Source organism: Balaenoptera musculus, chromosome X, assembly GCF_009873245.2.
Source record: "Balaenoptera musculus isolate JJ_BM4_2016_0621 chromosome X, mBalMus1.pri.v3, whole genome shotgun sequence".
Classification (NCBI taxonomy): domain Eukaryota; kingdom Metazoa; phylum Chordata; class Mammalia; order Artiodactyla; family Balaenopteridae; genus Balaenoptera; species Balaenoptera musculus.
The window spans coordinates 42,343,700-42,369,312 of record NC_045806.1 but is presented as its reverse complement, the minus strand read 5'-3'; the positions used below and the strand labels follow the sequence as shown (position 1 = coordinate 42,369,312).

Here is a 25,613-nt window from a genome sequence, read left to right as displayed (position 1 = left end):
CATTTAATCCATTCACGTTTAAGGTAATTATCGATATGTATGTTCCTATGACCATTTTCTTAATTGTTCTGGGTTTCTTTTTGTAGGTTCTTTTCTTGTCTTGTGTTTCCCACTTAGAGAAGTTCCTTTAGCATTTGTTGTAGGGCTGGTTTGGTGGTACTGAATTGTCTTAGCTTTTGCTTGTCTGTAAAGCTTTTGATTTCTCCATCAAATCTGAATGAGATCCATGCTGGGTAGAGTAATCTTGGTTGTAGGTTCTTCCCTTTCATCACTTTAAGTATACCATGCCACTCCCTTCTGTCTTGTAGAGATTCTGCTGAGAAATCAGCTGTTAACCTTATGGGAGTTCCCTTGTATGTTATTTGTTGTTTTTCCCTTGCTGCTTTCAGTAATTTTTCTTTGTCTTTAATTTTTGCCAATTTGATTACTATGTGTCTCAGCGTGTTTTTCCTTGGGTTTATCCTGTGTGGGACTCGCTGTGCTTCCTGGACTTGGGTGGCTATTTCCTTTCCCATGTTAGGGAAGTTTTTGACTATAATCTCTTCAAATATTTTCTCTGGTCCTTTCTCTTTCTTCTCCTTCTGGGACCCCTATAATGTGAATGTTGTTGCGTTTAATGTTGTCCCAGAGGTCTCTTAGGCTGTCTTCATTTCTTTTCATTCTTTTTTCTTTATTCTGTTCCACAGCAGTGAATTGCACCATTGTCTTCCAGGTCACTTATCTGTTCTTCTGCCTCAGTTATTCTGCTATTGATTTCTTCTAGTGTAGTTTTCATTTCAGTTATTGTACTGTTCATCTCTGTTTGTTTGTTCTTTAATTCTTCTAGGTCTTGGTTAAACATTTCTTGCCTTTTCTCGATCTTTGCCTCCATTCTTTTTCCAAGGTCCTGGATCATCTTCACTATCATTATTATGAATTCTTTTTCTGGAAGGTTGCCTATCTCCACTTCATTTAGTTGTTTTTCTGGGGTTTTATCGTGTTCCTTCATCTAGTACATAGCCCTCTGCCTTTTCATCTTGTCTATCTTTCTTTGAATGTACATATTATTTTTAAATAAAAATTCCAATCGTTCATTGCTAATGTATAGAAATACAATTGATTCTTGTACATTGATCTTGTATCCTGCAACCTTGCTAAACTATCATTAATTTTATTCACTTTTTTATAGATTCCATTGGGTTTTCTACTAGATAATCATGTTTCTGCAAATAAAGACAGGTTTATTTCTTTCCAATTCAGATTGTCTTTTATTTCTTCTTGCCTTTTATGCACTGACCAGAATATTCAGTACAATATAAAATAGCAGTAGTGAGAGTAGGTATCCGTCTTCTTGGTTTTAGAGGGAAAGCATTCAGTCTTTCACCATTAAGTACAACGTTAGCTGCAGGGTTTTTTTTTTCTCTCTCTCTCCAACATACTTGTCATTTATTAAACAAACATTTATTACCAAGCAGGCTCAATACATGCTAACCATAAACCTGTTTATAAACACCGCAAAATCCCAGCTTCCTGTCCTTCTAGGGACTCTGGGCATACCTTGAATCAAGGGTTCCCTTGAGGAAGTTAGGACAATACTCCAGGGGCAGAGTTCTGTTACTTCGTGGTATCAGGCAACCAGTGATTCTCAAAGTGTGGATCCCAGACCAGCAGCAGCAGCATCACCTGAAAACAGGGTAGAAATGCAAATTCTCAGACTCTTCCTGGACCTAATGAATTTGACATTCTGGGGATAGGAACCAGCACTCTGTTATAATGAACCCCCCAGGGGCTTATGATGTAAGCACCAGTTACAAACTGCTTTCACAGGAAAACGGCAGAAGTGGATCTGTTTCAGGGTCAAACCTTGGACAATGTCTCTAAGGACAGAGGCCATGGTCACAACTAGACTCTCATGCCTATTAAGGAAAAATGCAGAAGGCTTCCAAAATAGTTTAGCCAATCCACGTATCTTTTTTTTTTCTTCCAAGGAGCTTTTATTTTTTAATCTTATTGTGATGAGAACACTAAACATGAGATCTATGCTCTTAACAAATTTTAAGTATATAATACATTATTGTTCACTATAGGTATAATATTGTATAGCAAATCTCTAGAGCTTATTAATCTTACCTAACTGAAACTTTATTCCTGTTGATTAATAACTCCCCATTTCCCCTTCTAAATCAGCCCCTGTTGACCACCATTCTAGTCTTTGATTTTATGAATTTGACTATTTTAGATACCTCATATAAGGTGTCTGGCTTATTTCACTTAGCAAAATGTCCTCGAAGTCCATTCATGTTGTTGCATATTTCAGTAATTCCTTCCTCTTTAGGGCTAAATAGTATTCTATTGTATGTACATACTACATTTTCTTTGTTTATTCTTCTTTCAATGGACATTTAGGTTGTTTCCATACCTTGGCTATTGTGAATAGTGCAGCAATGAACATGGGAGTGCTGATATCTCTAAGAAATCCTGATTTCAATTCCTTTGGATATATACCCAGGAGTGGAATTGCTGGATCATATGGTAGTTCTATTTTTTATTTTTTTAATTTTTTTTGGCTGCCACTGCATGCATGTGGGGATCTTAGTTCCCCAACCAGGGATCGAACCTGTGCCCCCTGCAGTGGAAGCATGAAGTCTTAACCACTGGACCACCACGGAATTCCCCCCCCCATTTTTAATTTTTTGAGGAAAATCCATTATGTTTTCTGCAGTGGCTGCACCATTTTGCATTCCTACCAACAGTGTGCAAGGGTTCCAATGTCTCCACATCCTCACCAACACATGTTGTCTCTTAGTTTTTTGATAATAGTCATCCTGACAGGTGTGAGGTGATATTTCATTGTGGTACTGATTTGCATTTCCCTGATAATTAGTGGCAATGAGTGTTTTTAATATACCTGTTACACAGATGCTCTTTATGAGGTTGAGGAAGTTATTTTCTATTCCTACTTTCCTGAGAGTTTTATGAGGAAATCATGTTTAATTTTATCAACTTCTTTTTCTGCATCCATTGAGATGATCACGTTTTTTTTTTCTTTTGTTGTTTGTTAGTATGAGAAGTTACATTGATTGATTTTTTGAATGTTAAAGCAACCCTGCATTCCAGGGATAAACTCCACATGGTCATGATGTATTATCCTTATAATATATTGTTGGAATCAATTTGTTAAAATTATGTTTAGAATTTTTGTACCTGTATTCATAAGGGATATTAGTTTTCTTTTTTTGTAATGTCTATCTGATTTTGGTATCAGAGTAATGCCGGTCCCATAGAATGGGCTGGGAAATATTCAAATTTTTGCAAGAATTTATGTAGAGTTAATATTATTTCTTGCTTAAATGCATGATAGAATTCATCAGTGAAAAAATTTTTTAAATTAAAAAAAAAGAATTCGACAGTGATACCATCTGGGCCTGAAGTCTTCTTTGTAGGAAGGGTTTTTGTTTTTTTGTTTTGTTTTGTTTTGTTTTTTATAAATTTATTTATTTTTTGGCTGTGTTGGGTCTTCATTGCTGCACACAGGCTTTCTCTAGTTGCGGCGAGCAGGAGCTACTCTTCATTGCGGTGCACGGACTTCTCATCGCGGTGGCTTCTCTTGTTGCGGAGCACAGGCTCTAGGCACGCAGGCTTCAGTAGTTGTGGCTCGGGGACTCTAGAGTGCAGGCTCAGTAGTTGTAGCACACGGGCTTAGTTACTCCACGGCATGTGGGATCTTCCCGGGCCAGGGCTCGAACCCATGTCCCCTGCATTGGCAGGCAGATTCTTAACCACTGTGCCACCAGGGAAGTTCCAGGAAGGGTTTTAAGTATAAAGTTTATTTATTTATTTAATATATATAAGGCTATTCAGTTTTCTATTTTTTTTAAAAATTGTGGTAAATACATATAACATAAAGTTTACCAACTTAACCATTTTAAAGTGTACAGTTAAGTGGCATTAAGTACATTCACACTGTTGTACAACCATCACCACCATCCATCTCCAGACCTTTTCATCTTGCAAAATTGAAATTCTGTACCCATTAAACAATTACTCCCCATTCTTTCCTCTCCCCAACCCCTGGCAACTATCTGTGTCTTCTTGAGTGAGCTCTGGTAATTTGTGTCTTTCAAGGAATTTGTACATTTCAATGAAGTTGTGGAATTTATTGGCATAAAGTTGTTTATAATATTCCTTTAACCTTTTTAGTATCTGTAGAATCTGTAGTGATGTCACCTCCCATTCCTGATATTGGTAAGTTGTGTCTTCTCCCTTTTTTTTTTTTCCTGTAAGTCTTCATGTTTATCAGTTTTGTTGATCTCAGTCAACCAGCTTTTGGTTTCACTGATTTTCCCCATAGTTTTTCTGTTTTCTATTTTCATTGATTTCCACTTTGATCTTTATTATTTCCTTTCTTCTGCTTACCTTAGGTTTACTTTGCTTTTCTTTTTCTTTTTCTTTTTTTTTTAATTTTACACTTTATTTATTTATTTTTGGCTGTGTTGGGTCTTCGTTTCTGTGCGTGGGCTTTCTCTAGTTGTGGCGAGTGGGGGCCACTCTTCATCGCGGTGCGCGGGCCTCTCACTGTCGCAGCCTCTCTTGTTGCGGAGCACAGGCTCCAGACGCACAGGCTCAGTACTTGTGGCTCACGGGCCTAGTTGCTCCGCGGCATGTGGGATCTTCCCAGACCAGGGCTCGAACCCGTGTCCCCTGCATTGGCAGGCAGATTCTCAACCACTGCACCACCAGGGAAGCCCTGCTCTTCTTTTTCTAGTTTCTTATGGTGGAAGCTGAGATAATAGATTTTAGACCTTTCTTATTTAGTTCTTTCTTCTTTTCTAATATAGGCAGGCATTTAATGCAATAAATTCACCCCCGAATACTGCTTTAGTGGCATTGACAAATACTAATATGTTGAGTTTTCATTTTCATTCAGTTCAAAATGTTTTCTAATTTCCATTCTGACTTCTTTGATCCATGAATTATTTTGAAGTGTGTTACTTAGTTTCCAAATATTTGGAGATTTTCCAGAGATCTTCCTGTTATTAATTTCTAATTCAGTTCCATTGTGGCCAGAGAAAACAATTTGTATAACCTGAATCCTTTTGCATTTATTGCGATTAATTTTATGGCCCAGAAAATGGTCTATCTTGGTAATATAGGGAAACTGCTTCATGCTGGTGCCTTGACCTTGCATAGATCCTCATAGTTCCTGTAGGTAATGCTTAACCACAGCTGATCTATCTAGGTCTTGGCAGAAGCCTTGTGATCCTCCCAGAACATGAGAGCATGGGAAGCTTGTGAAGAACTGCTACAAGGCCATTTCCCACTCACTTTTTTATCTTCATGGGAAGCTGTCATGAGAGATTCTTATCATCTCCCAAATTCTGATGAGATACGAGGCTTTCTGTCTCACCCTTAGGGTACAGCTGCAGGGTATAAAAATGCTTACCTGCAGCATGAAATCAGCGCCTCAGCAACAGGGTGTTCCACCACTTGTGTTGCAGCCATCTGGACCCTTTTGTTTCAGTATCATCCTGTGGGACAAAGGATATGGGGAACTGCTGTTGAGCCCCTCTAGTGAATTTTCATTTCAGTTATTTCATATTTATTTTCTTTACATTATTTTCATATTCTATTATTTTTTTATTTTTTATTTAATTTTATCATATTCAACTATTTTAACTCCTGAATTTGTTTTTTTTAAATTTCTATCTTTTTGTTGATATTCTCTATTTGGTGAGACACTGTTATTATACTTCCCTTTAGTTCTTTAGATATGGTTTCCTTTAGTTCTTTGAGCATATTTATGCTAGTGATTTAAAATCTTTGTCTAAGCTGCATGTAAATCAATGAAGTCAGAACACTCCCTCACACGATACACAAAAATGAACTCAAAATGGCTTAAAGGCTTAAATATAATACATGACACCATAAGACTCCTAGAAGAACATAGGCAAAAGATTCTCTGACATAAATCATAGCAATGTTTTCTTAGGTCAGTCTCCCAAGGCAATAGAAACAAAAGCAAAAATAAACAAATGAAGCCTAATCAACCTTATACACTTTTACACAGCAAAGGAAACCATAAACAAAACAAAAACACAACCTAGGGACTGGGAGAAAATATTTGCAAATGATGCTGAAACCATGCAACTCAGATTGGGACTTGAACCCGCGGGCCAGGACTCGAACCCAGCCAAAACCCAGATTGGGACTTGAAGCTATGGTCTTTTAACTGAGATCACACACCTGGTCTCAGGACTTAATGAAGCTCAGGTTCTTGATGTCTCATCACAGAAAGAATTCAGTGAGAGACAAAGTAATTAGGAAGTGGATTTATTTAGAGAGAAACACACTCCACAGAGTGTGGGCCATCTGAGAAGGCGAGCGCAGCACCAGGGTATGGGGTTGTCAGTTTTTATAGGGGTGGGTAATTTCATAGGCTAATGAGTGGGAGGAGTATTCCAGCTATTTTGGGGAAGGGGTGGGGATTTCCAGAAATAGGGCCACCGCCCACTTTTTGACCTTTATGGTCGGCCTTGGAACTGTCATGTCACCTGTGGGTGTGTCATTTAGCTTTCGGGTGTGTTACAATGAGCATAACCTGAGGCTCAAGGTCTAGTGGAAGCCATCTTGGATCTATTTGGTTCTAATCAGTTTATGTTGTGTCCTTGGGCTATATCATTCTTTTAAAGGCTGTGCCCTGCCCCCTTCCTTCCTGTTTCATTCTCCTCTCAGAGATTTTACTCCCATATTCTTATGGGAAGCAGAGGGGCAATGGTCCATCTTCTGTAACTGCTTCGAGGCTGAGTAGGGGTGTCGACCCTGCCTGTCAGGGAGTAAAAACATCTCTGGATGCCTGATCTAGGGGCCCCAGGGGCAGGACAGCTCCTTGTTTTAAGTCAGTATGGGCTGGAATCCTCGCATAGTTATCATCTTGATGTGGAACTGTTGTAACTGCTTCCATAGCCTTTCTATGAATCTCCTTGATGATGAAGCACGTTTTGTAACAGCATCAGAGTACAAAAATAACTATCTATAAATGACAAAAGACTTAAAAGGCATGGTTAAACATCTGATTACAGTGTAATTGGTAAAGAAACTTGGTTACAATAACCAGAATTACGAATGATTACATTTAACTTAACATACCAAATAACCCTAGTTAAATATTTCTCTTTGAGATACTTCAGGGGCCCTCTACAGTATCCCAAAATTAGCTGGAAATCAAAAGAACTTTAATTAAAATTTGATATTTGGGAAGTTTGTCAAAAAGTTTTAAAACACTTGGTCAAATAAGATCATAGGTCACTGTGAGACAATACTTATTCCGTAATCAAAGTGACAATAAAAGATTTCAAAGACAAATACAGAACAGATCACTTAAAAGGTAAAGAAACTTAATATCTGTTATCAAAGGCAGTTCAACATTTTAAGAAAACCTGTCCTCTTGGGACTTCACTGGTGGTGCAGTGGTATCTGCCTGCCAATGCAGGGGACACGGGTTCGATCCCTGGTCCAGGAAGATCCCACATGCTGTGGAGCAACTAAGCCCATGCACCCCAACTACTGAGCCTGCACTCTAGAGCCCACGAGCCACAACTACTGAGCCCATGTGCCACAACTACTGAAGCCTGCGTCCCTAGAGCCCATGCTCCACAACAAAGAGAAGCCACCACAATGAGAAGCCCGTGCACCGCATCCAAGAGCAGCCCTTGCTTACCACGACTAGAGAAAGCTCGCACACAGCAATGAAGACCCAACACAGCCAAAAATAAATAAATAAATAAGCAAATTTATTAAAAAAAAAAAAGAAAACATGTCCTCTTAAAAGAGAGAAAAGCCACATTCAAGTCTTGCACCAGCTTACTTTTAAAATTCATTTACTCAATTAAATATATTCTAAACTTAGTCAATCCTGACTGTTCACAAAACACTTTTCTCACAGTCCACTTTCCACAAACCTTTCATTACTTTCTGTAACCATCACTTTATTTTTTTGCATCCAGAAACAACCATCTGGGTTCAAGTCACAATCTGAGTTGCATAGTTTCAATGCAACCAACAAAGGCTTAATTTCCAAAATACACAAACAGCTCATACAACTCAATAACAAAAAAAAACCAAAAAACAACTGATCAAAAAATGGGCAGAAGACCTAAATAGACATTTCTCCAAAGAAGACATACAGATGGCCAATAGGCATATGAAAAGATGCTCAATGTTGCTAATTATTAGAGAAATGCAAATCAAAACTACAATGAGGTATCACCTCACACCAGTCAAAATGGCCATCATTAAAAAGTCTACAAATAATATATACTGGAGAGGGTGTGGAGAAAAGGGAACCCTCCAACACTGTTGGTGGGAATGTAAATTGGTGCAGCCAGTATGGAAAACAGTATGGAGGATCCTTTAAAAATTAAAAATAGAGTTACCATATGATTCAGCAACACCACTCCTGGGCATATATCTGGAGAAAACTCTAATTCAAAAAGATACAGGACTTCCCTGGTGGCGCAGTGGTTAAGAGTCCGCCTGCTAATGCAGGGGACATGGGTTCGATCCCTGGTCTGGGAAGATCTCACATGCCATGGAGCAACTAAGCCCATGCGCCACAACTACTTAGTCTGCGCTCTAGAGCCTGTGAGCCACAACTACTGAGCCCGCATCCCACAACTACTGCAGCCCGCGTGCCCTAGAGCCCGCGTGCCGCAACTAATGAGCCCACACGCCACAACTACTGAGCCCGCACGCCATAACTACTGAAGCCCACACGCCTAGAGCCCGTGCTCCGCCACAAGAGAAGCCACTGCAATGAGAAGTCCGCGCACCACAACTCAGAATAGCCCTCGCTCGCTGCAGCTAGAGAAAGCCCACATGCAGCAATGAAGACCCAATGCAGCCAAAAAAGAAAAAAAAGATACATGCACCCCAATGTTCATGCAGCACTATTTACAATAGCCAAGACATGGAAACAAGTTAAATGTCCATCGACAGATGAATGGATAAAGAAGATGTGGTATATATATAGAATGGAATATTACTCAGCCATAAAAAAGAGTGAAATAATGCCATTTACAGCAACATGGATGGACCTAGAGATTATCATACTAAGTGAAGGAAGTCAGACAGAGAAAGGCAAATACCATACAATATCACTTATATGTGAAATCTAAAATATGATATAAATGAACTTATTTACACAACAGTAACAGACTCACAGACATAGAAAATAAATTTATGGTTAACAAAGAGGAAAGGGGATGGGGGAGGGATAAATTAGGAGTTTGGGATTAGCAGATATATATATATATAAGAATATATATATTCAGGAATTCCCTGGTGGTCCAGTGGTTGGGACTCTGTGCTTCCACTGCAGGGGGGATGGGTTTGATACCTGGTCAGGGAACTAAGATCCTGCATGCCACGAGGCACGGCCAAAAAAAAAAGAGAGAGAGAATATGTATATTCTTAATCACTTATACTGTACACCAGAAACTAACACAACATTGTAAATCAACTATACTTCAAAAAAACCCTAAAATCTTTGTCTAGTACATCCAATGTTTGGGCTTCCTTAGGGACAGTTTCTATTTCATGCTTTTTTTTGCCCTGTGTATGGTTCATACTTTCTATTTTCATTGCAATTTTAAAATCTGGATATTTTAAATAATGCAGCAGCTCTGGAATTCAGATTCTCTCCACCCCAGGCTTTATTGTTGCTGCTGTCTGTTTAGTGACTTTTCTGAACTAGTTTTGTAAAGTCTGTATTCTTTGATATGTGTGATCACCAAAGTCTCTGCTTCATTAACTTAGTGGTCAGCTAATGGTTAGAGAGAGATTTCTTTAAATGTTTTGAACCAATAAGTCTTCAACCTTTGCCTAGGGTATCTCTGTGTGTGTTGGAGCATGCTTGAACACTCCAGCAAGGTAGTTTACAACTCTGCCTTAGCAGAGTTCTCCATAGAGCTTCAAGATCACCCAGAGGTGGAAATAATGCCATTTGCAGCAACATGGATGGACCTAGAGATTATCACACTAAGTGAAGTAAGTCAGACAGAGAAAGACAAATATACAATATCGCTTATATGTGGAATCTAATTTAAAAATTATACAAATGAACTTATTTACAAAACAGAAACAGACTCACAGATCTTGAAATCAAACTTATGGTGACCAAAGGGAAAACATGGGGGGAAATGATAAATTAGGAGATTGGGATTAACATATACACACTACTATATATAAAATACATAACAAATAAGGACCTACTGTAGGGCTTCCCTGGTGGTGCAGTGGTTAAGAATCTGCCTGCCAATGCAGGGGACATGGGTTTGAGCCCTGGTCCGGGAAGATCCCACATGCCACGGAGCAACTAAGCCCGTGCACAACAACTACTGAGCCTGTGCTCTAGAGCCCGCGCACCGCCAACTACTGAAGCCCGTGAGCCACAACTACTGAGCCCACGAGCCACAACTACTGAAGCCCGCGTGCCTAGAGCCCATGCTCTGCAACAAGCGAAGCCACCGCAATGAGAAGCCTGTGCACCGCAACAGAGTAGCCCCCACTCGCCGCAACTAGAGAAAGCCCACGCACAGCAATGAAGACCCAATGCAGCCAAAAATAAATAAGTAAAATAAATTAATTAAAAATAAATAAATAATTGATAAGAACCTACTGTATAGCACAGGGAACTCTACTCAGTACTCTGTAATGGCCTATATGGGAAAAGAATCTAAAAAAGAGTGGATATATGTATAACTGATTCACTCTGCTGTACACCTGAAACTAACACAACACTGTAAATCAACTATACTCCAATAAAAAAAAATCACCCAGAGTTGAAAGCTTAGGGCCTTCTCAGCTCTTTCCTTGGCATGCTTGCAGCCCTGCACTTGCACACGCATATGGCCTTCCAGATTCCCAGAAATATGTCAGAGCTTTTCAAGGTCCCTCTGGATATCTTATTCCCAGTTTTTCATGATTGTTGGTCAACTTCTTGTTTGCTCCAGCTGTTATCACCACCTCGGGCAGCTGTGATGTTAAACAGTTGTCACCAATTATTTTTTAAAAGGCTATTTGACCTGAGAGAGCTCTGAATCAGGTCAAATAAAGACAAGCCCTATAAGTGAGGGTTTCCAAGGAACTGCTATACAGGTCAAGAATGACAATTTTCTTGGCCTCACACCCATTAGGATGGTTACTATAAAAAAAAAGAAAGAAAAGAAGTGTTGGTTGGGATATGGAGAAAATTAGAACCTTTGTGCACTACTGGTAGGAATATAAAATGGCGCAGCTGCTATGGAAAACAATATTGCAGTTCCCCCCAAAATTAAAAAAACGATTACCATATCATCCAGCAATTCCACTTCTGGACAAATATCTAAATTAATTGAAAGCACAGTATCAAAGAGACTTTGCACACCCATGTTCATAGCAGCATTATTCCCAATAGCCAAAAGGTGGAAGCAATCCAAGTGTCCATTGATAAATGAATTGATAAGCAAAATGTGGTATATTCATACAATAGAATATTATTCAGCCTTTAAAGGGAAGGAAATTCTGACACATGCTTCAACACGGATGAACCTTGAGGATGTTATGCTAAGTGAAATAAGCCAGTCATAAGAAAACAAATACTGTATGATTCCACTTATATGAGGTATCTAAAGGAGTCAAATTGGGACTTCACTGGTGGTCCAGTGGTTAAGAATTGGTCTTGCAATGCAGGGGACACTGGTTCAATCCCTGGTCAGGGAACTAAGATCCCACATGCCAGGGGGCAACTAAGCCCGTGCACCACAACTAGAGAGCCCACGTGCTGCAACTACAGAGCCCACATGCTCTGGAGCCCACGTGCCATAACTAGAGAGAAGCCCGTGCGCTGCAATGAAAGATCCCACGTGCCTCAACTAAGACCCAATACAGCCAATAAATAAATAAATAAATAAAATAAAGGAGTCAAATTCATAGAAACAAAGTAGGAAGGTGGTTGCCAGGGGCTGGGGGAGGGGGAAATGGGGAGATGTTTAATGGGTCTAGAGTTTCAGTTTTTTTTTTCAAGTTTCAGACTATTTATTAATCAGTGTAAACCCCAACACAATACACCAACATGATTTCGTGCATTTATTTATTTATTTTTTACTTTTTGGCCGCACCACGCAGCATGTGGGATCTTAGTTCCCCGACCAGGGATCGAACCGGCGCCCCCTGCAGTGGAAGTGCAAAGTCTTAACCTCTGGACCACCAGGGAAGTCCCTGATTTCGTGCATTTAGAGGGGAAATGTTTCCTGGTTAAGTGGGAAATTGTGCGGATGGCTTCTGGAAGACCTTCATTCTAAGCAGCTTTATAGTGAAACATTTCATTTAGAAGTCTGAACCTTCTTTCTTCAATTTGCTGTAATCTACATTTACTGAGTAGAACTTGTACTGATCATTGGGACCCAGTTTGTTCCAGGGTTCTGGGTTACTCTTTCTGTCCCAACTGACATCTGGATTGAACAATGCCAGGCGCAAGACATACAGTGTAGCTCCAGTACCTCCCGCTTCAATAAATATGAAGAGGGGGATCAAGCTAGGATGCTTCTTGGCCTGACTGATGATTTGGCGGAGCATGGTTGTGACGGAAGCCTCGAGTCCAGATGGAGAGAACAATAAACTTGCAAGGCCCGGGACTAAACAGTCTCCGCACCGAGTAGAGTTTCAGTTTTGCAAGATGAAAAAGTTCTGGAGATCTGTTTCACAACAGTGTGAATATTCTTAACACTCCTGAACTGTACATTCAAAAATGGTTAAGGTGGTAAATTTTATGTTATGTATATTTTGTTACAATTAAAAGTACATGGACACCTACTATGTGCCTGGCATTCTGGTTCATCTTTGTACACCCAGTGCGTGCATATCATGAGTGCTCCTCATCTTCCCTCTCAGCAACATTTTTCTTTTTAATTAATTAATTTATTTATTTATTTTTGGCTGCGTTGGGTCTTCATTGCAGCGAGTGGGGGCTACTCTTCGTTGTGGTGTGCAGGCTTCTCATTGCAGTGGCTTCTCTTGTTGAGGAACACGGGCTCTAGGCGGGCGGGCTTCAGTAGTTGTGGCTCGCGGGCTCTAGAGCACAGGCTCAGTAGTTGTGGCTTGTGGGCTCTAGGGCGCAGGCTCAGTAGTTGTGGTGCACGAGCTTAGTTGCTCTGCGGCACGTGGAATCTTCCCGGACCAGGGCTCAAACCCATGTCCCCTGTATTGGCAGGCAGGTTCTTAACCACTGCACCACCAGGGAATTCCTCCCTCTCAGCAACATTTGACTCCCTTCTTGAAATGCCTTTTCTCTTTACTTCCAGAAATCCTTTCTTGGTTCTGTTCCCGCCTCACTGGCTGCTCCTACTCAATCTTTTGCCAGTTCCTCCTCTTTCCCCTGACCTTTGTACCTTGGAAATGCCTCGGGGCTTAGGCTTCTAACCTCCCCACCTACTTTCACTTCCTAGGTGATCTCCTCTGTCTCCTGACTTTAAACGACTTTGATATACTGATGCCTCCTAAATTTGTTATCTCCAGCCTGTACCTCACTCCTGACTTTCAGTTATATCCAATCACCTACCCAACATCTCTATATGATATTTCATACGCATTTCAGAGTTCACAAAAATAATACAAAACTCCCAATTCCCCCTCTTAATCTGTTCCTCCAGCTGACTCTCAGCTTACCTAAAACCTTCTGAGTCATTCTTAACTTCTGTCTTCCACACATCCTATATCTAACCCATCAACATATCCCTGCAGCTCTACATTCAAAATAATTCCAGAATACATCTTATCTCCTCCACTGCCCAGTGTCCAAACCACCAAAAACCATTGCCTGGCTTACTGAAATAGCCTCCTAACTGCCCTCCTTGCTTTCCCTTCTCCTGCTCCCTGCCTTAGTCCACACACAGAAGCCAGTGCTATTTTGAAAAGGCAAGTCTGGTCGTGTCTCTCTCCTGTGCTCCAAACCCTCCAAATGGCTCCCTATCCCACTCAGAATAGTAGTCAAAGCATTTTTTTAAATGAATTGTACATTTATTTGGTTCAACAAACATTTTCTTGAGCATCTACTAAGTATTAGGTTTGATGAGGGGCACTGGGGATACATAACATCTGCCCTTGGAGAAGTCTCAAGCATAGCAAGTCAACTCTGTACCTTGTAACATTGTGGGGGGGTGCAGAGCACTATGGGGGAGGAATTTTTTTTTTTTTTTTTTTTTTTATAAATTTTATAGCTACTTTATTTATTTATTTATTTATTTTTGGCTGTGCTGGGTCTTCGGTTCGTGCGAGGGCTTTCTCTAGTTGCGGCAAGTGGGGACCACTGTTCATCGCGGTGCGGGGACCGCTCTTCATCGCGGTGCGCGGGCCTTTCACTATCGCGGCCCCTCCCGTTGTGGGGCACAGGCTCCAGATGCGCATGCTCAGTAGTTGTGGCTCACGGGCCCAGCTGCTCCGTGGCATGTGGGATCTTCCCAGACCAGGGCTCGAACCCGTGTCCCCTGCATTAGCAGGCAGATTCTCAACCACTGCGCCACCAGGGAAGCCCGGGGGAGGAATTTTTAATACAACTTTTATATTAGGAAAGACTCTCAAGAAAGTATAATGCAAAAACTAAGCCTTCAGGAATTGGTACAAGTTATACAGAGGATGTGGCCAAGGGATGGTAGGGAACAACAGAGGGATGTGAGAAGGTTACTCAGGTTGGGGAAACCACATGTTCACAATTAGCCAAAGCATTTTAAATGGCCTACAGGCCCTGCATATTCTGCCCCCCATCCACCCCTCTGTGACTCATCTGCTCAAGCTGCACTGATATCCTTGTTGTTCCTTCTGCCCAGAATGCACTTCCCCCAAATTTCCACAGGGTTCATTCCCGCACTCCCTTCAGGTTTCTGCTCCAATGTCACCTTATCACAGAAGTTTCTTTGATCATCCCAAATAAGATAGCAACCTCCTACCCTTACCTCAACCCTTCCTATCTCCTAATCCATCTTATCTCTAATTTATATATAAATATAAATATATGTATATTCATTCATTCATCACCTTTCTCCTCCAAGGACATTGCTCTGTTTACTGTTTGATTCCCCAAATTTAGCACAGTGTGCCTGGTGCGTTGGAGGCACTCAATATATATTGGATAAATGAATGAATGAATGTTCAATAATTAGTTGTTAAATGAAGGAGATTAGTATGCTACTTTTCAAGACATCAGGGCAAAACTTAAACAATTTCTCAATCTACAAACAATCCATTTTCCAGGATACATTAGAGAAAATTAATTCATTGAGTCACGTCCACAAAAGAAGGTGAAATGCTCCAAGGAGCAATTCTAATATTAAAGTTGACCCAACCGGGTCTGAGCAGAGCCATGCTTAACTTCAAGATTTATGTTTTGAGAAAGATTTTTACTGAGACATAGATACTTACAACTCATTCCCACAAATCTGGAATGCCTAAACGTTCATCCAAGTTTGGATTTCTTCCACAGGTTACTCGGTCATTAGATCTTGGTCCTTTTCAACTCTGACACCCTTCCTCATGACAACTTTGTATGACAGGCATGTGCATCATTCTTCATTCTCTGGTGACAGTCCTATTAATATACAGCATTAAGTGAATACCCAGACCACTGGTTTGAAAAGCAAACTAAAAAGGATTTAAAGACTTAGGAACCCATCTTAATTCAAATAAGATGTTAAGTCCTAGGGGCTCCCCTGGCGGTCCAGTGGTTAAGACTCCGCGCTTCCAATGCAGGGGGTGCGGGTTCGACCCCTGGTCAGGGAACTGAGATCCTGCATGCTGCGCAGCCTGGCCAAAAATTAAAAAAAAAAAAAAAAAAGACGTTAAGTCCTATTTGCTCCAGGAAAAAAGGTGAGGTAAAACACTCATTGTGGAGGTGAAGGTGGGGTGATACTTCTATAACCAGAAGTTATAACAGCACCAGGAAGGTTGAAGGTCAATTATACTTCAAAAACAAACTAATAGAAAAAGAGATCAGATTTGTGTTTACCAGAGGTGCGGGTGGAGGAGTGGGAACTGGATGAAGACAGTCAAAAGGTACAAATTTCCAGGTATAAGATAAATAAGTACTAGGAATGTAATGTACAACATGATAAATATAATTAACACTGCTGTATGTTATATATAAAAGAGAGTAAATCCTAAGAGGATCACAAGGAAAAATTTTTTTCTGTTTCCTTAATTTTGTATCTATATGGAATGATGAATGTTCACTAAACTTATTGTGATAATCATTTCATGATGTATGTAAGTCAAGTCATTACGCTGTACACTTCAAACTTATTCAGTGCTGTAAGTTGATTATATCTCAATAAAATTGGAAGAAAAAATAAACAAAAAAGATTTGGAGCAGTTTTATAACAATGTGCCTTTGTTTGTTTGTTTTTAGGCCGCACCACGTGACTTGTGGGATTTTAGTTCCCCAACCCGGGCCCTTGGCAGTGAGAGCACGGAGCCCTAACCATTTGACGGCCAGGGAATTCCCACAATGTGCCTTTGTGTAGTATTTTTCATCTACTTTTTGCTGGTGTTCATTGAACTTCTTGGATCTGTGAGTTTATATTTTTTATTAATTTTGGAAAGTTTTAGGACTTTACTTCTTCACATACTTTTTCTGTCCCCCTTCCTCTCCTTTGGGGATTCTATTTCCTGCATATTAGGCCACATGAAATTGTCCCACAGCTCATTTATGCTTTTTTCTATTTTCAGTTTTGGGGGATTCTTTCTTCCTCTGTTCCATTTTCTTAGTTTCTACTGCTATGATTTAAACTACTGATGTTTTTCTTCTGCAATGTCTAGTCATTAATCCCATCTGGTGTATTTTTCATCTTTAGAATTTCATTTTGGGTACTTATATATCTTCCATGTCTCTGCTCAACTTTTTTAACATATGGAGTGTAGCTTTAATAACTTTTTAAGCATCATTCTCTCCTAATTCTAATATCTGTGTCCATTCTGTGTTAGTTTCCATTGATTGATCATTATGGTTCATGTTTTCCTGCTTAAAAAAAAACAACACTCTTTTATTGAGATATAATTCACATACCACACAATACACCATTTAAAGTGTACAGTTAGGACTTCCCTCGTGGCGCAGTGGTTAAGAATCCGCCTGCCAATGCAGGGGACATGGGTTCGATCCCTGGTCCAGGAAGATCCCACGTGCCGCGGAGCAACTAAGCCCGTGCACCACAACTACTGAGCCCGTGCTCTAGAGCCCACAAGCCACAACTACTGAGCCCATGTGCCACAACTACTGAAGCCCACGCACCTAGAACCCATGCTCCACAACAAGAGAAGCCACCGCAATGAGAAGCCCATGCACCACGACGAAAAGCAGCCCTCGCTCGCTGCAGGTAGAGAAAACCCGCGCACATCAACAAAGACCCAACGCAGCCAAAAATAAAATAAATTCATAAAAAAATAAAGTGTACAGTTAAATGGTTTTTTTTAGTATACTTACAGAGTTCTGCAACCATTACCACAATCAGTTTTAGAACATTTTCAACACCCCAAAAAGCAAGCCCATACCCCTTAGCAGTCATTGCCTTTTTTTCCCCAGTCACCTTCCTCTCCCACCCCACCAGCCCTAGGCAACCACTAATCTACTTTCTGTCTCTGTGGACTTGCCTATTCTGGACATTGTCTATAAATGGGATCATACAATATGCAGTCCTTTGTGACTGGCTCCTTTCACTTAGCATACGTTTTTGTTTGGATAACAGACATTGTGAATTTTACCTTAGGTGCTAGGGTTTTATTATTAGTATTCCTATAAATCTTCCTGATCTTTGTACTGAGATAGTTAAGTTACTTGGAAACAATTTGATCTTTCAGGGTCTTCCTTTTATGATTTGTTAATTGGGTCTGCACTGGTACTAAGTCCAGGGCTAATTATTCCCCACAACCTTCCTGTGTATTCTGTGCCCTGTGAATTACGTTTTTCCAATTGACCTATATGCCAGGCCTTGTTCTAATCCAGTTGGATGGTTCTTTCCCTGGACTTGGGTAGTTTCTTCATATGCATGCACTTATCAGTACTCTGCTGAATATTCAAGGGGGACTCTTTGCAGATCTCTGTGGTTCTCTCTCTGTGAAGCTCTCTCCTGATATTCTGTCCTTCGAACTCTAGCTGCCCTTGTCTCTCTGGATTATTTCAATTTAGGGAGGCCACCAGGCTCTGCCTTCTCCCCTTTCTGTGCCACAGCATGAAAACTCTCCAAGTGGTAACTTGGGGCAGTTTGGGACTCATCTTCTTTCCCATTTCTCAGGGATCACTGTCCTTCACTGTCTGATGTGTATGCCTTGAAAACCATTGTTTCATGTATTCTGCCTTTTGGGAGGGCAGTGGTTGGTTGTTTCATGTAAGAGGACAAATTTGGTCCCTGTTACTCCATCTTGACTAAAAGTGCATGAGCCAGGGGTTGTATTTGTGACACCACTTGGACAGTGGGACCAACAGAACTTGCCAGTGACAAAGAAGGAGAATCAAGCATGATATATCTGCTCTTTGGCTTGAGTGACAAACTGGGTGTTATGGTGCCATTGGTTAAGATGAGGGAGACAGGAGGGTGGTTGAGCCAGGGAAATTCAAGAGATCTGTTTGGATGCGTTAAATTTGAGATGCCTTATGAGACATCCACGTGAACACATCAAACAGGCCATAGCATATGAGTCTGGTGTTCAGGAAAGAGGTCTAGGCTAGAGGCCTAAATTAGTGGATCTTCCAAATATTTGCAATAATTAAGGCTATGAGACAACATGAAGTCACCTAGGGAGAGAATACTGACTACAAAAGTAAGGCGGCCAGGATCATACCTAAGGATACCACAGTATTTGGAAATTGGGTAAAGACGGAGGAGTAGCCAGAGATATAGGAGAAAACTAAGAGAGTGAGAGCAAGAAACTGTGGAATATGCTGGGTGGTTACAGGAAGGGGTAGAGAAGTGACTGCTGGTTTGGGAAGATTGTTACTCATCAGTGATCTGGTTAAGAGCAGTCTCAGAGACATGGAAGTGACAAAAGCCAAACTGAATTAAGTTAAATATGCTCTGGGAATTCCCTGGTGGTCCAGTGGTTAGGACTCGGCCCTCTCACTGCCGAGGGTCCAGGTTCAATCCCGGGTTGGGTAACTAAGATCCCATGCTGTGGCCAAAAAAAATAAGTTAAACGTGCTCTGGGATGTGAGGAAGTAGAGACCGAAGAAAGCCAGAAGATTGGCTTTGCTGAGGAGCACAGCAATGGAGTCACGCCTAGGGTAGTACACGGGGACAAAATTCACAAGTAAATATGTCTGTGGATGTTGACAACACAGTACATCAAACAACCTAGATGGCCATCAGTAGGGGAACAGCTGAACAGTTATACGTTTATTCCACGGAATACCATGAATCAATTAAAATGGATGAATAAAACAGATGTCTATTATATATTAATAATTTTTAAAGCATCAAAACAATATTTGAAAAAAAGTAAAGGATGGGTGGATTGTGTCAATATCACAACTCTGTGATACTTAGTGTCACAACTGTGTCAACATTCTGAGTGTAGTATTTTACTATACAACATGTTACCTTCAGGGGGAAGTGTTAAAGCACATGGGATTTCTCTGTATTATTTCTCAAAACTACACGTGAGTCCACATCTCAAAATTTATAAGTTGAATACAAAAATATTTCCAGTATGTACACAGTTGGGGTCTTTTTTCCTCCCACAGTGAACACTTATACCTCTTGCCATCAAAAATACTTTTTCACTTTGTAAATAAAACGAAGCATGGGTGGGGTGGGGAATCCCATCCTGGCTTCCCCTGGCTATGGGGATAGACTCAGCTTTGAAGGTCTCCAGGCCCACCCCCGCCTCGAGGCCCACCCCCGCCTCGAGGCTCCCCAGTCGCCTCCCTAGAAGTCTGGGAGAACTACAAATAGCTAACAGGGGCGGCCCCTCTAGCCCACCTCGGAGGTCCAAGTCTTGTTAGCCCAGAAGGTAACGCCGCTAGCTCTCCTAGCAGGACCGAGTTAAGGAATTCTCGCCCTTTTCCGCTCAGCGAGGGGAAGGCTCTCTCTCCCCCACCCGTCCTCGGTTCCTTCAGACAGTCATGCCCTGGCGGAGCGTCCTCTGCTCGCCGCGCTCTCCTGGGAGAACGCCGCACTCCCTCTCTCTGCTCCAGAGACCCAGAAGCTGGTTTTGGAGGACTGCAGCCGCGCTTTCCGGCGAGGATGAGTCATTTCCGGTCACAGACTCCCTCCCCCGGAAGTAAGGCCTGATGTAAACACCGGAGTGGGGCGTCAAGGCACGGGAGGTCAGAAAGCCGTGCCGCGGGCGGCACCGAGAGCTTGGGCCAGGATCGGGGACGCGCAGAGGTCAGGTCAGTGCAGGCGGCAGGGAGCTGGGGCATGGTCCAAGAATTGGTTGCGGTCTGGGGGACGGTCTGGGGTCTTTTGAGCAAGGGTCTTGGTGGATGGGGGGTATCTAGGACAGGGATCTTGAGTAGGTGCTGGCACTGGAAGGAGTATGAGGGTGGTCTTGGACATAAGTGGTGGGAGCGATGTGTGAGGCATCCCTGGGCAGGGTTCCTGGGTGGCAAGTGTCTTTGGAATGGGGGTCCCAAAAAAGGGATCTTGGAAGGTGGGGCTGTCCAAAGAATGGGTCTTTGGGGGTGAGGCGGTGCGGTGGAGGTGGTACAGGGGGGAAGGGAGGACGTTTGGAGAGTGGGAAGGGGTGTGCCTGGGTAAAGGTTTTGCGGAGATGGGGGTTTGAAGGGAGTATGGGGACTCTGGGACAAGAATATTAGGGGGGGTCCAGGGCAGGCGTCTTGCAGGGGGGATTGAGTTGTCCCAGGTAGGGGTTTTGGGAAGTGTGTGTCCTGGGCAAGGGTTTTGAGGGGTTAGGGGTGCCCTGGAACAGGGTCTTGGGGAGGCGATAGGGGGTCTGGAGGAGGAACCTTAGGGGGATGCAATTCCTGGGGGTACGTCCAAGCCAACCCATGTCAGAGTCAGGGACAGCAGAACACATGGAAGGGTATGTCCCAGGGGTGGGGGATTTGGAGTGATAAGGGAATCCTGAGGTAGGGTCTTTAGGGCATACAGGGGTCTGGGGGAAGGTCCAGGTTGTCCATGGTTGGACAGAAGTTAGCATGTCATGAGAAGGGGTTGTGTGGAGGTGGGAATGGAATCCTGAAGGGATTTCAGGAAGCCTGTGAGGAAGGAAGGTGTGAGAGAGCTCTGGAGTGGTAGAATAGGTTGGAGTAGAAGGACGTGGCGGGGGAGCTCCTGTGAGCGGTGGACCAACCATAGCAGGTCTCAGGGCCAGGTCAGGGAGGTGCAGGAAGAAGTGGATGTTTGAGCCCCCTTTCCCCATTTATTGACAGGCAGACTTAGGTGCTGGGTTCAGGTGTAAAGATGAGAAGTGGGTAGGGGGTGGTTCCAGGCCATGTTGGGCACTGGGGCCAGGATTGGCTGAGGGTAGAGAGGAGGTATCACTGGGATACCCCCTACCCCATTATCTCTTGATAAGCAGTCAGTCAGGGAAGGAGTAAGGAGGAGGTGGGGGAGTCCAGGTCAGAGTAGGCCGAGAGAGCTGGGGTCAACCAAGTGTAAGAAGATGTGAATGTTCCTGTCCATGCTCTTTGGGGTCTTGGGAGCTTAGAGTGGGGACCCTAGGATTCTCCCCCTGATTTTGTCTTCTTTGCAGTCCTGCTGGGGTTAGGTAGCAGAGTGGGAGGAGGAAGAAGAAATCAGTTGGGGACAGGAGTTCTAGGACTCAGAGAACAGACCCCAGGACTCTTCCCAACCCTACCCCCATTTGTGTCCAGGGAAGCAATCCTGGACCATGACTCAGCAGCCACTTCGAGGAGTGACCAGTCTGCGTTTCAACCAAGACCAGAGTGAGAGAGGCTTGTGCCTGTGCCCTTTTGGGAGGGAGAGAGGGAGAGAATGGCCAGAGGTGGGTGTTAAGCCCCTAGCTTCCCACCTGGGCATCCTTTGAGGCAGCCCGGATTCCTCCCGTCCCCAGGCTGCTTTTGCTGCGCTATGGAGACAGGTGTGCGCATCTACAACGTGGAGCCATTGATGGAGAAGGGGCATCTGGGTGAGCTGTCGGTGGGGGAGGGGCAATGGGCAGAAGGGATGGGCTGGGCATTGGCACCCACCCCTACTGACATCCTGGTCCTTGTCCAGACCATGAGCAGGTGGGCAGCATGGGCCTGGTGGAAATGCTGCACCGCTCCAACCTGCTGGCCCTAGTGGGCGGTGGTAGCAGCCCCAAGTTCTCAGAGATCTCAGGTAAGTGTCCTCATCCGGTCACCCTTGGCCCAGATTCCCCGGAATCCTGGCCTCCCGGAGGCTCTGGCAAATGAAGATGTCAGAGTAACTCAGAGTCACACAGTGAGGCCTACAGCTTACAAGTCCTGGATCTTATCGCTTGAGAAGCTTGGTGTTTTGTCTTCATTTAACAAACGCTTGTTGAATGCCTCCTGTATGCCATGTCCTTACCTATGGAGCGCTTGCTGTGAGCCTGGTGCTGTTGTAACCACTTTACATGTATTAACTCATTTAATCCTCACAGTAACTCTGTGTGGTAGGAAGTATCATCATCCCCATTTTTGCAGATGAAGAAACTGAGGCCCAAAGGGGTTAAGTGATTTATCCAAGGTCACACAACTAATAGGTTTTAAAATCTTGGGGGGCTGTCTCCCCAATGCCCTCTTGCTTTGAGTCTCAAGCACCATCTTATTTTAAGGGCTTTTGTTGATCCCACTGGGACATGGCAAAAGATGCCCTAGGATTCCTCACAGAAATCTTCTGGGGGGTATGAGCTGGGACCCTGGAGGCAGAAATAGTTACTGATGAGAAGTTACAGGCCTGGGTGTGAGTCCCTGCTTGGTTGCTGATGGGTTGTGAGGTCCTTGCCTAGATAGAAAACCCCTTCAAGCCTCAGCTTCCTCATCTGTAAATGAGTATAACGGTTCTAGAACCTGTCTTCTCAGGAATCACATCTACAAGTGCTCATGCTGTGTGAGGTCATATTGGGTGTTAGCAAAAGGTTAAGCAAGTGGGTTGAGGTCCCATGGGGAGTAGGGGTAGGTCTTGTGTCACCAGGGCTGCCCCTCACCCTAAACCTTGGCCCCGACAACACACCCACGTGCCCAGCAGTGCTGATCTGGGACGATGCCCGGGAGGGCAAGGACTCCAAGGACAAGCTGGTGCTGGAGTTCACCTTCACCAAGCCAGTGCTGGCTGTGCGCATGCGCCATGACAAGTGAGCCTGAGGTGGGCTGGGGGTGGGGGAGGTCGGAGGTCCCCACAGCAGGCTAGAGGGTTAGTCCTGCATGGGCACCCTGCCCTCCTCTCACGACCATCCTGTGTTGTGTGATGCCCACAGAATCGTGATCGTGCTGAAGAACCGCATCTATGTGTACTCCTTCCCCGACAATCCCCGAAAGCTGTTTGAGTTTGACACCCGGGACAACCCCAAGGGTGAGAGGACCCAGAGATGCAGGTGTAGTGGCAGGAGGCAGTGGATGGGGCAGAGGGGCAGAAATGAAGAGAGACAGAAAGGGGCACACAGAGAGTAACTGGGAAAGAGAGGCAGGGAGAGATTCTTTGTATAAAGATGCTCCAATGGGCTGAGATGCCCACATTCCCAATCTATCCATTTTCCCATCCTTAGCCAGTTCTCTCTCTCTACTCTCGGCCCCGCCTCACCCCTGGCTACCTCAGATAGCAGAGCAGAAAGGCTCATTAAGGACATTAATGGGTATGCCAGGGATTCCTAGGCCTCCTGGGGCTGCCAGAGCTGCATAGGGAGGCAGGGAATCTGCCTTGATGGTGGGGAGCACACCTGAGGGCAAGCCCCCTGTGGGTTCTGTGGGTAACATGTATCATGGAAGGTTGAAGTCCGGCCCTTATCCAGCTCTGTCCATCCTGAGACCCTGCCTGGCCCTGACGTCCTCTTTACCAGCTCACCGCCCCCCACCCTAGGGCTCTGTGACCTCTGCCCCAGCCTGGAGAAACAACTGCTAGTGTTCCCAGGACACAAGTGCGGGAGCCTGCAACTTGTGGTGAGCTGTCCAGTGGGCAGGGGTGGGTAGGTGGGCTGGCTCTCCCTGTGGACTCTTGGCAACTTACCTCCTTACCACCTACCCCAAGCCCAAACTGCTCCTTCTATCATAGGACCTGGCAAGCACAAAGCCCGGCACCTCATCTGCTCCGTTTACCATCAATGCACATCAGAGCGACGTGGCCTGTGTGTCTCTGAACCAGCCAGGCACGGTGGTGGCCTCAGCCTCTCAGAAGGGCACCCTTATTCGCCTTTTTGACACGCAGTCCAAGGAGAAGCTGGTGGAGCTGCGCCGAGGCACTGACCCCGCTACCCTCTACTGGTGAGCACAGGGTATGCGTGGTGGGCTCCTGACCCCACACCACATGACACGTGGGCGTCACTGCTGCTCTGTCTTTCAGCATCAACTTCAGCCATGATTCTTCCTTCCTGTGTGCATCCAGTGATAAGGGCACAGTCCATATCTTTGCTCTCAAGGATACCCGCCTCAACCGCCGCTCTGCGTGAGTGCCTCCTGCCCCACCCTGCCTCACCCCCATCCCCCTGCCCATATATCACACCTGGGCTTAGCCAGTGTTGCCTGCAGGCTGGCTCGCGTGGGCAAGGTGGGGCCTATGATTGGGCAGTATGTGGACTCTCAGTGGAGCCTGGCGAGCTTCACCGTGCCTGCTGAGTCAGCCTGCATCTGTGCTTTTGGTCGCAACACTTCCAAGAATGTCAACTCTGTCATTGGTGAGTGGGAATAGCCCTTGACTGGGGGGTACTGCATGGGCGAAGGCCTACAAATTGGACCTGAAAGAATTTCAGGGCATGGGAGGCCTGAGGGAGCCAAACGGGTGGTTCACTTCCACCATCACTAAGGGAGATGGCACGTGGGCAAAGACCTGGAGATAGACCCTGGGCCACGGGACACCTGAGAGGACTGGAGTGTGTGGCTTTGGCAGCATCTAACCTTTTCCAATCCTCCCCCCTCCTCCAGCCATCTGTGTAGATGGGACCTTCCACAAATATGTCTTCACTCCCGATGGAAACTGCAACAGAGAGGCTTTCGATGTGTACCTTGACATCTGTGATGATGATGACTTTTAAGGACCCTGTGGGTTGTGCTAGGGACCTGCAGTGGCAGACTGCAAAGCCTGTGCGGGGGTGGGAGTGCTGTGGAAGCCACCAGCCAGCAAACATTAATGGAGCAGGTGCCCACTTTCCACTCTTAAGAGCAATGCCTAAACAGCTCAGTCGCCCCAAGCACTTCTTGATGACTGTGTGCCCACAGAGCCAGGCCAGGGACTCAGAGAGACAGCGGCCCCCCTGGGGCTCCCAGCCTGGAGAAGACTGCTAGGGACCCAGAGTGGGTGCCCTAATTCCAACCTGTGGGGAGTGTTAAAAGACTTACCAGAAAGAGACGATCTCTGATATGATGAATATGAATAAAAGGCCCCTAATAGTATTTATGGCTGGACCTCGGGAGTGGGGCCTGGAGGAGATGAGGCTGAAAAAGCCCTGCAGGAGTTTCCTGGAAAGGTGTGAACCTC

At 44.2% G+C, this 25,613-nt stretch overlaps 2 protein-coding genes across 5 annotated transcripts; one reads left to right on the top strand and one right to left on the bottom strand.

The window, feature by feature from the left end:
- Positions 1-12,247: 12,247 nt before the first annotated feature.
- Positions 12,248-12,630, bottom strand: LOC118888804 (cytochrome c oxidase subunit NDUFA4-like). The gene has a single exon (XM_036840268.1). The coding sequence runs from the start codon at positions 12,589-12,591 to the stop codon at positions 12,343-12,345; it is 249 nt and encodes an 82-aa protein (XP_036696163.1). The 5' UTR covers positions 12,592-12,630; the 3' UTR covers positions 12,248-12,342.
- Positions 12,631-20,275: 7,645 nt separating this feature from the next.
- WDR45 (WD repeat domain 45) lies at positions 20,276-25,528 on the top strand. 4 transcript variants are annotated; one of them, XM_036840266.1, is made up of 11 exons: positions 20,276-20,389; positions 21,836-21,907; positions 22,036-22,110; positions 22,200-22,304; positions 23,175-23,280; positions 23,404-23,498; positions 24,003-24,082; positions 24,195-24,403; positions 24,483-24,584; positions 24,668-24,813; positions 25,061-25,528. In XM_036840266.1, exons 2-11 carry the CDS (start codon positions 21,853-21,855, stop codon positions 25,168-25,170), a joined length of 1,083 nt encoding a protein of 360 aa, XP_036696161.1. In that variant the 5' UTR covers positions 20,276-20,389; positions 21,836-21,852; the 3' UTR covers positions 25,171-25,528. The 4 variants fall into 4 exon arrangements, with proteins under 4 accessions (XP_036696161.1, XP_036696160.1, XP_036696159.1 ...); XM_036840265.1 differs by having other exon boundaries at positions 20,277-20,389; positions 23,172-23,280; XM_036840264.1 differs by having other exon boundaries at positions 20,277-20,389; positions 23,106-23,280.
- Positions 25,529-25,613: the final 85 nt, after the last annotated feature.